At 40.8% G+C, this 14,051-nt stretch overlaps 2 protein-coding genes across 3 annotated transcripts in view; one reads left to right on the top strand and one right to left on the bottom strand.

Moving 5' to 3' along the window:
* The window catches only part of RDX (radixin), a 118,822-nt gene extending 113,510 nt beyond the window's left edge, over positions 1 to 5,312 (top strand). Inside the window, exon 16 of the mRNA XM_065528963.2 lies at positions 2,651 to 5,312. The gene's annotated coding sequence lies outside the window, so the exon portion shown is untranslated. The remainder of the gene's footprint in view (positions 1 to 2,650) is intronic.
* Positions 5,313 to 6,028: 716 nt separating this feature from the next.
* The window catches only part of ZC3H12C (zinc finger CCCH-type containing 12C), a 78,128-nt gene continuing 70,105 nt past the window's right edge, over positions 6,029 to 14,051 (bottom strand). For both annotated transcript variants that reach the window (XM_005579561.5, XM_045371071.3), the window contains exon 6: positions 6,029 to 13,554. In XM_005579561.5, coding sequence (XP_005579618.3) covers positions 12,158 to 13,554 — 1,397 coding nt within the window. In that variant the 3' untranslated portion in view covers positions 6,029 to 12,157. The remainder of the gene's footprint in view (positions 13,555 to 14,051) is intronic.

The following is a 14,051-nucleotide window of genomic DNA, read 5'->3' as shown; positions in this document are numbered from 1 at the left end:
CTCTAGCTACAGGGTAGAAGGATTTGAGGCGGGGTGGAGCAGTAGGGAGACTGGAGAGGAAGTGTTTGCTGTAACAAGAGCTCCCAGGCCGGGAGCGGTGGCTCATGCCTGTAATCCCAGCACTTTGGGAGGCTGAGGCAGGCAGATCACCTGAGGTCAGGAGATCGAGACCAGCCTGGCCAATATGGCGAAACCCGTCTCTACCAAACACACACACACATACACACAAAAGAGCTGCTCCCAGGCCACGCCAAGGCCCAGCCAGAGCCATAGAGAAGGACGAAAGTGAGGCAAAGGTGATGAAAGTGAGATCTATTCAGAGGCTGAATGGAGGACTTGGGGGGCTGCGTATGTGCTCTGGGAGGGAGAGGGGAGAACGGGGGCCTAGGTGCAGGCCTCCAGCTGGGAAGGGAATTCTGTCTTTGACACCTCTCATGTCCTGGACTCTGGAGCTGGACATCCCACAGCCCTGTGTGGTGGGTTAAAAGATCCCCTTTCACAACAGAGGAAGTTGCTGAGCTTCAAGATTAAGGACCTGCTCAAAGTTGTGCAGTGCGGCAATGGGGGGTGCCAGATTAGCAACTGGGTCTGGACCCCACTACCTCACTGCTTCCCACAGGAGTTCGCGCTGTCACGGCCTCAGGCCTCAGCCAGGGAGGGGTTGGAGTCTCATGGTTCCTGTCCCCGGGGGGAGGTGAGAAATTCTTCTCCATGAGCATCTCTCCTTGCCTTGGCTTTTTCTACTTTGCCCCAAGGCATTTTGCTTTACAGCTTGACAGAACCAATGTCTCTGGAAATGTGTTTCTTTTCTCTGGAAGATGCATTTGGACCCAGAAACTCTAGGCCTCTCAGAGGGTCTTTTGGGCAAAGCTTTAGTCATGGTGGAAAGGGAGGTGGTGTGCGCTTGGCCCTCGGCAGGCTGCAGGCCAGCCAACTGTGCAATGTTGCGCTGGTTCCTTCAGGTCAGCAGAGAGGACTCCCAAAGGGCCTGGTGATACTGCCACCTGTTCACAAGAACTACAGCCCTGCAGGATAGGCCTGAGTTAGGGGACGCACCCACCACCCTGGCTCCTTAGGAGTTCAAGAAGCACAAGCTGTGGCCTGACAATGCCCCTCTAGCTTCCTGCTAGGCCTCCAGAGCCTGGCGTTGCTCAATCCTTGTAATCCTTGATTCAAGTATTTCCTGTGCCACCCCTCTCACCATTTGGCATTTCCTGCTACCAATCTGGAAAGCGGTATCAGAAGTCTGTATATTAAGTTGTGAGAGAGATGGAGAAGGATCTTTTAAAGTCAGTTACCATCTTCCTCTTTCCCCATCTGCCTACAGTCACTGCTAACAGGGTGATCGCAATGTCCCCAGGCACCGCGTGGCTGTGGGGAGCAGGAGGCAGAGTTGAGAATGTTTACCTTTTTGGACGACTCAGAGCCAGGAGATGATAGGGTGTGGAAGGCAGGAGCCAGGGGGGTACTGCCTGGATGGGTTCTGGGGTTCGTGAAAGCTGGTGCTAGGCCGGACACGGTGGCTCACGCCTGTAATCTCAGTACCTTGGGAGGCTGAGGCAGATAGATCACTTGATGTCAGGAGTTTGAGACTCGTCTGGCCAACATGGTGAAACCCCATCTCTACTAAAAATACAAAAATTGGCTGGGTGTGGCGGCATGCACCTGTGGTCCCAGTTACTTGCTTGAACCCGGGAGGCAGAGGGTGCAGTGAGCTGAGGTCGCGCCACTGCACTCCAGCCTGGGCAACAAAGTGAGACTCTGCCTCAAAAAAAAAAAAAAAAAAAAAAAAAAAGAAAAAAGAAAAAGAAAAAATGGCTGGCGCTGGTGCGCCCTCACCCGCACCCACCTTGGTCCAGGGGCCTCCTGTAGTCCCCACTCCCGCCTCTCCCACTGCTTCCCACCTCCCTTCAATGTAGGCAATGAAGTTGAGCTTGGACTAGAACAGGCGTCTTGCTCCAATCCTCCTTGTCTAATTTGCAGGGTTTTAACGTGTATTGCATTCACTATGGCACAATGTGCTTTGTCCTTGTCTTGTTAATTTGGCAACATACAGAGCAAACCCATAAATCTCCTCCAGAGTTTATTGAATGGCTTTTCATGTAGTTACCAAATTGTATTTGCCATCTCCCTTAATCTTTTCACATGCATATTTGAAAGAATTATTCAAATGAATGATAATTACATCCTTGGAAAGTGGAGAGCAGGGGGGAGAGGGCTTTGAAGGCTGAGACAGAAAGCCTTGCCTCGGGCAGGCCCCACCCCCACCCCAGGGGCTGAAGGGGGACCCTCTGTGCACTGACACCCACCCACCCAGACCTCTGGACAAGAGCAGGAAGTGCATTTAAACACTGTACTTGCCATTCTTTCAGTGCTCTGTTCCTCACTGAGTTCTCCTGGGGAACTAGGAAGGGAATCTGTTTGGTTACCTCATTAAACTTTCCTATTTTTAATCTCATGGTGAATTTGTGCAAAATAGAAAGCACAGGGAAACGCCAGTGGCAGCTGCTTCAGCATAAAAGGTGTTGTGTTTGCAGTGGGCATTGTCAAGAGTCTGAAAGCTAAATAGGCCTTCTCTAAAAACACCCTAGAAGGTCCCTGAGCATGATTGGAAACATTAGAAATAAATGTACTGCCTTTTCCTCTCCAGGGCTACAAAGAATGCTACAGTGGAGACAAGAGGCCAGACTCTGAAATAACCTCCTTTGGACACAGAACCTACCACTCTTGCTTATCAGAGGCAGCGGACCCTGGATTTTTCCAGGGCCTTGAGCACTGAACCCTGGTCAGCTGGCTTGAGTCCCAACCTAAGCCTATCACCAGAAGCCTCAAGACAGGAAGATCTCAGTGAAACCTTTCCCTCTAATCCAAGTGACATCTTTGTCGCAGGTGTTTGTACATGAAAGCAGAGTGATGAAGGTGTGGGGGTCCACGGAAGAAGTAAAAATACAGCCCTAGTTCATATTTTTCCTAGTCTCTCCCTGTTCCCAGGTAAAGTTATAGCATGTTCAAGGATGTGCACTTATAGCATAACTGGTTTCATTCCTCAGACCCAAGTTTGTGTAGAATAACTCATACCAAAGATGACAAAGGGCCCGTTCCTAGCCCTGCCTTGAAGCACACTGAAGTGGGAAAAAGAATTCTGAAAGCGTGCACAGTGGGAATTGAATCATGAGGTTGTCTTTGAGCAAGTGCTTTTAGCTCTTTGAGTTTTAGTTTCCTCATTTCTAAAATAGGGATAATGCTTGTTTCATAGAATTTTAATTTGTGTAAATATATAGTACGGGACCCTCAGATGTGAGTACTCTTCTTGCTAGCCTCATCTCTCCAACTTTGAAAGCAGCAGTTGTAAACTAGAAGGGAATGCTTAAGGGAAAAACAGTTGCCCAATGTCATCTGACATCTCCCCCAAGATGTACATCGTACACCTGAGACCACACAGCAGCTATTGCTCTGTCCAGGTTGGCTCTGTAGGTTCTTATGGGAAGGGACCGACATTCCTCTTCCCTTGGGTCAAGGGTGTGTGCGGTGGGGAAGAGGTGCAGACAGGTTTGCAGAGCGCCACCTTCAGGAGTAAAAGTGGAGTGCGGGGGATGTTAGTGATGCAGTCCGAAACTGCTTAACTGTGAGATTCTGAAACCCCTTTGTAATCATCATTTGTTATTCCACTTTCCCTATTACAATGCAGATACAGAGAAAAACCCTTAAACCAAGAAGAGCTGAGTGATGGGAGTAGCAAGGAAACGGGTTCTAAGAACTCTTCGAAGGTTAAAATACCACTTCTGAAATAGACCTCACCATTGAATATATCAAATTACATTGATTGTTAGAATTCACACTCTTCCACAGCATAACTATAGAGACAGGGAAGGCTCCATTGAGAACGTCTCAAAATTACTATGCATTTAAATACCCCTAGTTATTTACATAATAATGGCTGTCACTTACTAAACACACACTATGGATTTGCATGTTCAAAAGGTTTTACTTGTTTCAACTCATTTAGTCTTAACAACCCTTGGAGATGGGGGCAATTATTACTCTGTTTAGAAATTTGCCAATCTGCTACATGTATGATGTGTGGAGCTGGGGTGTGTACTCTTAACCCAAGGCTGATGACTGCACCTAGAGAGAAATACATTTTTTAAAAGGTTATTTTAAAAATCTTTAAAAAGGGAAACCTTTAAAATGTTAAAAAAATTAAAAATCCTTTAAAAACACAAAAATGAAAACCATTAACTCTAAAACAGCAACAGAGGCTGAGGTGCAAAGCCTAACAAATAAGGATGTTCAACTAATGAGAGACCCAACTGCAGGTGTTTTGTTTTGAATAAATTCACTATCACAGTTGCTTTTTACCAAACTCCCCTTCTCACATGCCACTTCATTCATCAATGAGTATTAATCCATTCTTCTCACCCAATGGTATAGGTGGAGAAGAAATGGTCCTTACCCCAGGTAACACTGTTGCCTGATAGAATGTTCTCCTGGATTCTTGGCTCAGCCTGTGGAAGTACCTGGGGAACTCACACCTAATGCTTATTTTGAATATGCTGACTCCTCTGCCAACAATCAAACATCAATAATCAAATCTGCTGACAGAGCCAAAATAAATGGTCTAAATCCACAAGCTGGCAGTTACACAGCTTACAGTAATCGAGTAGGGGGAGAAAAGAATACTTAACAATGCAAATGGCAATTTTAGAGAACAATAAGAAAAGCAAAGGTCCAAAAAGCAATGTAGGAGGAGAAACCTGCTCTCTGAAGTAGTGGCTTGTCACGCAGTGACATAGAACGTCCACATGCTAAATCATGAAGATCATGACAATACGGTGACTGCATTGGAAACAGTATTTCATTAATAGAAAATTATTAGGACAATTGGGTCAGGAAGACGCTGCTGTCTAGAATAGTTGGGTTACAGCGAAGATTGCTGTTTTACTTCAGCAAGAACAGGGTGGATACGGCATTGTATTTGTTTGCATCTGTCCTTGAGTTATCCTTACGCCCACTGTCATCACCACCATGTAGCTAGTGACAATAAGCCTGTGAGATGGGCATTCTGATCATTTCACAGCTGTGCATGAAAAAGACTCTGAAAGAGAATTTGCCCAAATTTTACATATTGTGTGTCTCACATATATAGTTACCATAGTAATATGTGCAGGACTGAGATTCAAACACAGCCCTGGAGTTCCTGACAGCTGTCTGCAATCTCTCCCAATCTGTGCAGGAATTTCACAGAAGCAGAGCCTTTCCCCACAGTGATCTAACTTTTCCAGCCTCCACTATTAAAGAGATAAAAATTTCCATTTCTGTTCATTCAAATCTATTCAATTTATTTTTACAAACAAAATCCTTATTCCTGTTGGCTATGTGGCCCTGCACATTCCAGGCCAGCTAAAGAAGTTGAACTCCTTGAAGGGGGCATGTATGTACCCTCGTTCTCTGTGCCCCACTACCTGTCAGGGTGTCATGGACATCAGTGCTCAAAGTTTTGCGCATCCTAGTAAATACCACTGCACCAACATGAGTCTTTTCGATACATTTTTTTTTTTTTTGAGACGAAGTCTCGCTCTGTCACCCAGGCTGGAGTGCAGTGGCACGATCTTGGCTCACTGCAACCTTCTCCTGCCTCAGCCTTCTGAGTAGCTGGGATTACAGGCGTGTGCCATGAAGCCCAGCTAATTTTTCTTTTTGTATATTTAGTAGAGATGGGATTTCACCATGTTGGCCAGGCTGGTCTCGAACTTTTGACCTCAAGTGATCCGACTGCCTTGGCCTCCCAAAGTGCTGGGATTACAGGCGTGAGTCACTGTGCTCGGCCCTTTCAATACATTTTAAATCAATTGGCAGCCCTCATAATCAGAAAAGAGGATGTCGTGCCATCTAGCATTATCTTACAAACTCCCTGGACGAGGTCCCTACCAACAATACTCCTAGCCAGACACCTGATGATACTTCAAAAGCACCGGGAACCAACACTATAATGACGGGTTCAGGGAAAAAAAACCACTCTCATCATGCCTTAAGTTATGTCTAGTTGTCTTTGACATTTAATTTCAATTTTCATAGAAATTAATTATGGCTCTAACATTTACATTGATACTGACCATGTGTTTATCTTACACAATGCTCACAATGTTAAGCTCTGAATGCGGGCAAAGTAGAGAAGTATGATGCTTTTATTTATTTAGCATCTATGGTGCCATATGAGATCAATTTCTTCATTAAAGAAAAACAAACCAGCAGAAGAAAAAAGAATTTTTAAATTTTTTTTCTCAGTGGCAGAATCACATAGCTGTTTTGATATAGATTTCCAGTAGATCTAAAATACTGCTTTGGGAATTATAAAGATTCCATTACAGAAATACACAGAACAGAGGATAAATACAATCACATCAGTTTATCAGATGGTTGCACTGAACATCTTTTGCCTTACTTTTCCTATAAGAAAAGTTTGCAGGATCAAATAAAAAATTCTACTAGCAGCATATGACTCTGGTTTGGGAGAAAAAACCCTGAAAGGAAAAGATAAAATCAATAACCTGGTACACTTGCAATGAAATGCTTTGTCTCTGCAGAAGTCTGCATGTTTGTGAATATTTCACATAGGAAATTTCTAATTTCAAAAAAAACTGAAGGAATTCGAACACGTATTCTTCATAAAAAGAAACGTTTGCTTTTCGATGCCTTCTTCCCTTGGAACATAAGCTGCTTTAAGAAAGGTGGCGAAAGCTTTAATGAACAACATTTTGTTATTCATCTGAAATACTTGGACAGAAAATTGGCAAATTTGGTATATGGTTCAAGAAGTAAAACGTTAGGGATTTTATAAAGCTAAGTTAAAACATGCACATTTTCTACTGCCAAGTGGCCAAAACCTTAAATTGTCTTTAAATCTAAAAGACTAAGGATCTTAGGGGAAAAGCCACTTTCTAACATATAACAGTTAACACTGCAACAGGAGTTAATAAGCAAGTTAACCGAAAGTATTAAGGAAAAACAAAGTAACCACTTAAAAAAAATAAACATTGTTAAAACCCAGAGTTGCATTCCAATTTTAAAATAAAGTTTAACTATTTAAGTGGATAATGATGTTCATGCTGTTTAAATGTTCTTATAAAAATGATATTATCCATGCAACAGCCGGTATAAAGCACTGTGAATGAACATGCTCAGCAGCGTGTACTTCCAACGAACTCAGAATTACACATGATCATATGAAGAATATCATTGACCAAGGACAGTCCCAAAGCATCTAAAAAACCTAAAGATCTGGACAGACAAAGCAGAGATACATTTTATTTCTTATAAAGAGTTACATTGTAACATGCCACTCACATTATAGCTACGATTACACTAGTCACAAGTTTTAATCTTACAGAATAAAGCTATAGCATGTGAAATTACAATATATTTATCTTCTTTAAAACCATTTTTAAAGAATGGCAGATATATCATTTATTAGAAGCCAAAACCAACAGAAAAATGTAACTGGTAAATGCAGCCAAAATGTATTTGTGGCTAATTAAATGCTGCAACAGATTTTTTTGGTCCATGAGGCTGTTAAAAAACAAAAGGTTGGTAAGGGATTCCCATTTATCAATAGAAATGAAAAATTCATGAAAAAAATTCAATACATATTAAAACATTTTAACAGAATGCTTTTTTTGTGTGTGGTGAAGCACAAGAAATATCTCTAATAAATAACGGGTGTAAACAGGTAAAAAACTCAAATGAATTAGGATGCTTTAATATGAATGTCTAACAATCCTCTTTTGAAGGATATCAAAAACTACCAGATTTTCTTTGAATGTCAACTGAAATGCAATTATGATTTCTTCTGTTAACATATACTAGGATTTACTTCTTGAGATCAGCAAACCCTGGCCCACAGGCCAAATCTGACCTGCTTCCTGTTTCTGTAAATAAAGTTTTATTGGAACACAGCCACACTCATTTTACATGTTATCTGTGGCTGTTCTTATGCTATACAGCCAGAGATGAGTAGTTTTTACAATGGTATTTTAGGCCCATATGATTCCTGTATTATTTACTATCTGATCCTTTACAGAAAAAATCCGCCCCTGCCCTAGGGGGCTAAGATAGTGTATGTTTTTTTACTTTTATTAACGCTCTGTTTTCTCTTATTCTAAGGCATGTGTGTAATCCATCTCTTTTTAATACCTCACTTTATTTGTCAGTGTATACCTTGGAAACTTAACATGTTAGCTGAATTACCATCTTTAATATATTTGGAACATAAGTATATGTCCAACCAGAACCTGTTTGATTTCAGGTCACTTGAGAATTCTCCAGGAGTTATATGACAATAAAATGGATGCACCACACACCAACAGAATGGCCAGAAAACTGTACATCTTATTTTATCTTGAATAAGGAAGCTGAATAGCAAAAAGAATAACGAAAACCATATATACTTTAAAGTAAATACCATTGTAAATCAGAGGAAAACAGCTTGAGTTTTCAACACACACACACACACACACACACACACACACACACACACACACACACACAAACACACACACACACCCCAGAGCCATCCTCCCACCTGTCACAAACAAGAGCTATAACATAAGCAAAGTATATTTGTTTTATAAATATATTACTGTCTATATACATATAGATACATCCATAAGACATGTTAAATAATTATTTGTATAATCAATACTACTTTAAGTTTTTTGTGTACTTTAAAATTACACATTCTATTAAAAATATCAAAATAATTCTTTTAAAATACCAAGAATAAAACCAGTGAAGAATCGCTTTCCATCCAAGTGGTTCTAAATCTTACAATTGGCTGTCCAGACCCCAGACTTGGTCGTTCACAACTCAAAGAAACATAGTTCAATTAGAGAAAAGTTAGCCATCAGAAGCACTCCCCCAACCCCTGTTTTTAATACCTCATAACAAATACATATTTGTGTATATATAGATATATATAAAATACTCTTCAGTTATATTACATATTCTCATAAATGAATTTTCATAAAAACACAAAGGTCAAGTTTCCACCAGTATCAAATATTGTATACTGGGGTGCATTTCTTCCAAATGTGTAGGTCAGTGACAAACTCTTATCAGGATATATAGAGAGATCATAAAAACAAGACTGAAAACGTCTGTATCACATGCAAGAAAGAAGGAAATACCAAGAGCCAGTATTTGGCCAGTTAGGTGCTATTCCCTCTGGACTAAGACACAGAGACAACAGACTGGCTACTTACTGTGTAAAGTACAGTCAACTGTCAATTATTCAGGGGCAAAATATTCCAATCTGAATCCTTTTTTTGTTTTTGATCAGTTGACCATTTCTGGCAATTTCACTTATTAACACACCTCTCTGGTTACTTATTAGCAAGTCTGGTAAAAGATTTGGTTAGAGAGAAAGTTTTGGCTAACATGGTTTGTGATCAGCTATGGATTTAATTTAATGATGGACTCCTTTGACTTATTGCTTTAGATAAGTAAGAATTTGCTGTACCTAAAGTCTGCCAATTATCTCATTCTACAGCTCTGAACGCAACATTGGTGATTCAAAACAAGGGGACAAATTGTCCTCTTCACATAAGAAAACTGCTATTTTTAAACTCATAATTAATTACACTGAAGGATTTAGTGTGGGTAGTTCAGAGCTATTCACTTCAGTAGAGGTGGCAGCTGGTTACACTATTTTCCCGGAATTTAAAATCCATGAGGCAATGACAAATAGTCAGCTAATAACACAAGAAGGTCAAATTCAAAGTGTCACACACATCTCACCTAAGATCTCATTTAAATAAATGGAGTAAAATTTGGCGAATGTTCAAATAAATGGTAAAATGAAGAAAATGGAAGCAAAACCTACATGTATAATTTAAAAGTGATTTCATACTAAAAAAAAAGTCTTAGAATATGACTAAAATAAAAGATATTACACATCTGTAACCCTAGTTTTGGCACTGAGTTAGCCTCTACGTTTAAACTTGCTTTATAGTGACCAACCAAATCAAGGAGAACAATTTCACAGGTGAGTAGCGTTGCTCTCAGACAGACACCACTCACAATGGGTTGTGTGGTCTCACCCATATTATTTCTGGGTACAGATGAGTGCCACACTCATTTCAAACACAACAGCAATAATTGTGTAGAATACCACTTTCCTGAATTAAGTTTGCTGAACACGGTTCAGATTATTGGTTATGTCAATATGCACAATGCCTTTTAGAAGCATTTACTGTATACCCAAATCCTACTTCGTGCAACACACAGTGTCACACAAGTAGTGAAAATGTTATCCTAGTCAAAGGTGCTTGGACATTATTTTCAGGCAGCATTTTACCTTTATTTTAAGTTCACACTAGGTAAGTTTTAGGAGAAAGAAAATGCCAATAAATTTATGTAATGTGTTTTAATATATTATATAAAACTAAGACAAACACTTTTATTTATCTAAATTGTTATTTTTATTTTCTAACCTATTCTAGACCTCAATTTTACTTAAAAAATTTGTATTTAAATAAGGGATAAAATGTTGCCCAAAAGTCTAATCATAGTTACATACTTGTGTTTTAACTAGATCTACAAATCAAAACAGTTCTTATAGTTAAAAAGATACAATTTGTATCAACAGTAAAAGGTACTTTCTGGTTTTTCAGGGCTTTACTTCAAACTGTAGCATGTAGAATAATCAGAATAGCCAGGGCATCTAAGCAGACTACAGAAAAAGATCTGAATGAGTCTGTTACACAAAGTACAATTCAAAATCTGGAGGCAACCGTCAAGTGATGTCAGTCACACAACTGTCTGCCACTGGCTGCAAAATCTGTCTTCTAATCCGCAGAAATGTATTCACCGCTAGCAAAACCCATGACTTTGAAACCAGAAATATCCCTTACTAATACTAGAACAGACCTTAGTCTGTATCTAAAACTACACTATTTGTGGCAAGAATCTGGCCTTAATAATATAACAGGCCCCCCAAGAAAACTACCTTCAGGAAAATGGAAAATATACAATATCTTACAAAAATTTTAAGTTACCATTTACAACTTCTCCATCACCATTTCTATAGTGCAGTATCAAGAAATGTTGCATATCCTCAACACATAAACCCACCTCAGGCCAGCCTTGATAAATAGCAGGAAAGCTAAAGAGTATGTTAAATATAAAAGTTGCATTGTGAATAATTAGATTCATTAAAAACAGGCAAGTGCTGTGAAAGGGTTATTTTATCCAGTATTGTTGTGCCCCAAAACAAAAAGACAGACATATTAAAAATACAGGTTAATGGAAATCTAGGAATTCAATTCCACTTCTACTGTCTAGAAGCACATCACAGCTGGATAACAAAGCTCTAACCTGTAACAGTTATAGCTTTTGCCTTATTCATTAAAAAAAAATGGAAACATTTCTTCCATTGATTGCATCTGCTTTCTTTTAAATCAACCATATTAAATTAACTAATTTCTTAACAGAAAAAAATCCAAACAAAAATAACACAATGAAAAGTGCCATATTGTAAATCATTCTAATATATATACTGTTACCCATTTCAACATAAAACTGGTAACTTACATTTTGTTTAAAATATAAAGTCAGTGCTGTAGTATATCTTTGTTTCTATAAATAATGATTATAGCACAAAGAAACCCACTTTCCCCAAATAAAAATAACTTAAAAAGCTGTAAAAGAGTCTAATTAAGCTTGGCTCGAAAAAACAGTTTGCTAGGTCTAGTCAAATGTCCCACATTCTGAAGGTATTGTAATTGCTTGCAATTGATAGACAAACACCAAGTTAATAAAACACAAAACAAGGATAAAAAGTGCTGCATATAAACCCCTGATGCACCAAAGATTAATATCAAAGATCACAGATACATCTATTAAATCAAACTGGAAAAATTTCCAGCCAAGGATATAGCTTTAAAAAGGAAATGTTAAAAAAAAGTTTAAATGTAAAGCAATCCCGTGATACTTCCACCATGTGGGGCTATACATACAGATTCCATGATACAGTATTTCACATAAATGGATACTATATAACCTCCTTGCCGAGAAGGAGATCACATGTGCTATTGTAGCAAACCTCCCTCAGCATTTGAGCTGAACAAAAAAACTACTAAACACCACAAAGATGCATCATCTTTCAATAACCCAGCTGGGATTTCTCCACTAAAATGGCTGCGGCGAGCTGCTGGGCGTCTGTCATGTGAGGATTCCTTTTCATGACAATTCTCACAAGGTCAGGTGGGAAGATGTTGCACAAATTGATATAAATCTTTTCTCGGTTGTCTTGATACCTGGGGGGATCTTGCGGCATTCCACAGTACGGGATCCGCCAGGCGGGCTCCTGCTGCTCGGGGAGGCTCTGGAAGGTGAACTGCTCATAGCACGGCTGCGTGGAGTTATCGGGCAAGGAGTATGTCTGCCGGTACCCATAGGCGTCGATCCCATAACCCGGCCTCTCCCAGCCTCCCAGGCCTTCCTGGCGGGAATAAGGCTTTCTTTGTCGTGAAGGAGAACTATCATAAAGTCGAGAGTCAGAGATGCTGTCTATTCTCGTGGCCACCAAGGACCTCCCTAGGTGTGGTGCCTTAGAGTGTGCTGAACTTGGAGGAGAGGGGTAGTCGCCGGGACAGCTGGACCGGGCGCCCACAGCGGGGTGCTGCAGGTGCAGAGCCAAGTGCGGAAGAGGAGGCTTGTGATGGAACTTTGGTTCTTCGTGACTGTAACTTTGCACTCTGGTTAAGGGGTCGTGGAAATTCTGCAGGAAGGGTTGAGGATTAAGGCGGCTGTGAGGGTGCATGTGTTGACACTTCAAATTCTCCTCTAGCTGTGGGTCGGGGGAGCTGACATAGGACCGGTCATTGTAACCCACGTAGGAGTCACTGCTCCCACAGCTCATGCTCCCTTCACTGCTGCAGTCAGAAGCTACGGAACTTATTCTATAATCTGTGTCTAAGGAGAAACGCCTTTCAGGGCTTCGTGGGCCTGAGAGACTCAGATTTGAGTATGCATTCAACATGGAATAATATCCAATGTCGACAGGCGAGTCACATTTTGGATACTGTTCATAAGGCATTAGCGTTCCATGATTTTTGGTTGCCATCATCATTGGAGGATATTGTCCCTGTGGTCTTTGATCCTGAGGTGGGAAATGAACTCCAGATGGAAGGCCATTGCTTAAAGATGTAGTGCTTTGGGGTTTTGCAGTAGAAGTAGCCGGGATGCTAACTAAGGAAGGTACAGACCTGGTTTCCAATTTGTTTTTGGTGGGAAGCTTTTCTTCTAGGTCTTGGTAGACTTGAGTCCTTATGCTTGGATCTGATTGCCTCTTTGGAGCACCTCGTTTGACATCAGAAGAGCTATCAGCCTTGGTGCTACAAGGAACACTGTTGCTTTTCACCAGTCCTCCTTCGTTTGCAGTTTTGGCTGCTGTATTTCTAGACATGGCACGGAGTTCATCAGCCACTGACCGCTGTGGCTGGCTGCCCCTTTCGGGATGATAATATTTGCACTTGTGTCCATAGGTACACTTCTTTCCTAAGAAGAGTAAAATTAATTAGGCAAAGGAGCATACCATCAGATCCGGAAAACACAGTTTGGCCCTATGATTTTAACTTGTAGAAGAGACAACGACAGAAATGGGAGCTGTTTTAAGTGTCACCCTGTTCTTTACTCTTGAGAAATGTCACTTCTCAGTCTTTTCCTTACTATTAAGAGCAGTAGGAAGTTGGCCGAATGAGTAACAATCACCTCCAGAACTTTTTTTTTTTTTTTTTTTGGGACAGAGTCTTGCTCTGTCACCCAGGTGGAGGGCAGTGGTGTGATCTCAGCTCACTGCAACCTCTGCCTCCTGGGTTCAAGCAATTCTTATGCCTCAGTCACTTGAGTAGCTGGGATTACAGACGTGCACCCCCACGCCTGGTGAATTGTTTTGTATTTTAAGTAGAGACAAGGTTTCGCCATGTTACCTAAGCTGGTCTCAACTTCTGGCCTCATGTGATCTGCCCACTTTGGCCTCCCAAACTACTGGGATT

Source organism: Macaca fascicularis, chromosome 14 (genome assembly GCF_037993035.2).
Source record: "Macaca fascicularis isolate 582-1 chromosome 14, T2T-MFA8v1.1".
NCBI lineage: Eukaryota > Metazoa > Chordata > Mammalia > Primates > Cercopithecidae > Macaca > Macaca fascicularis.
The sequence above is the reverse complement of the archived record's forward strand: the minus strand, read 5'-3'. Positions and strand labels throughout refer to the sequence as shown.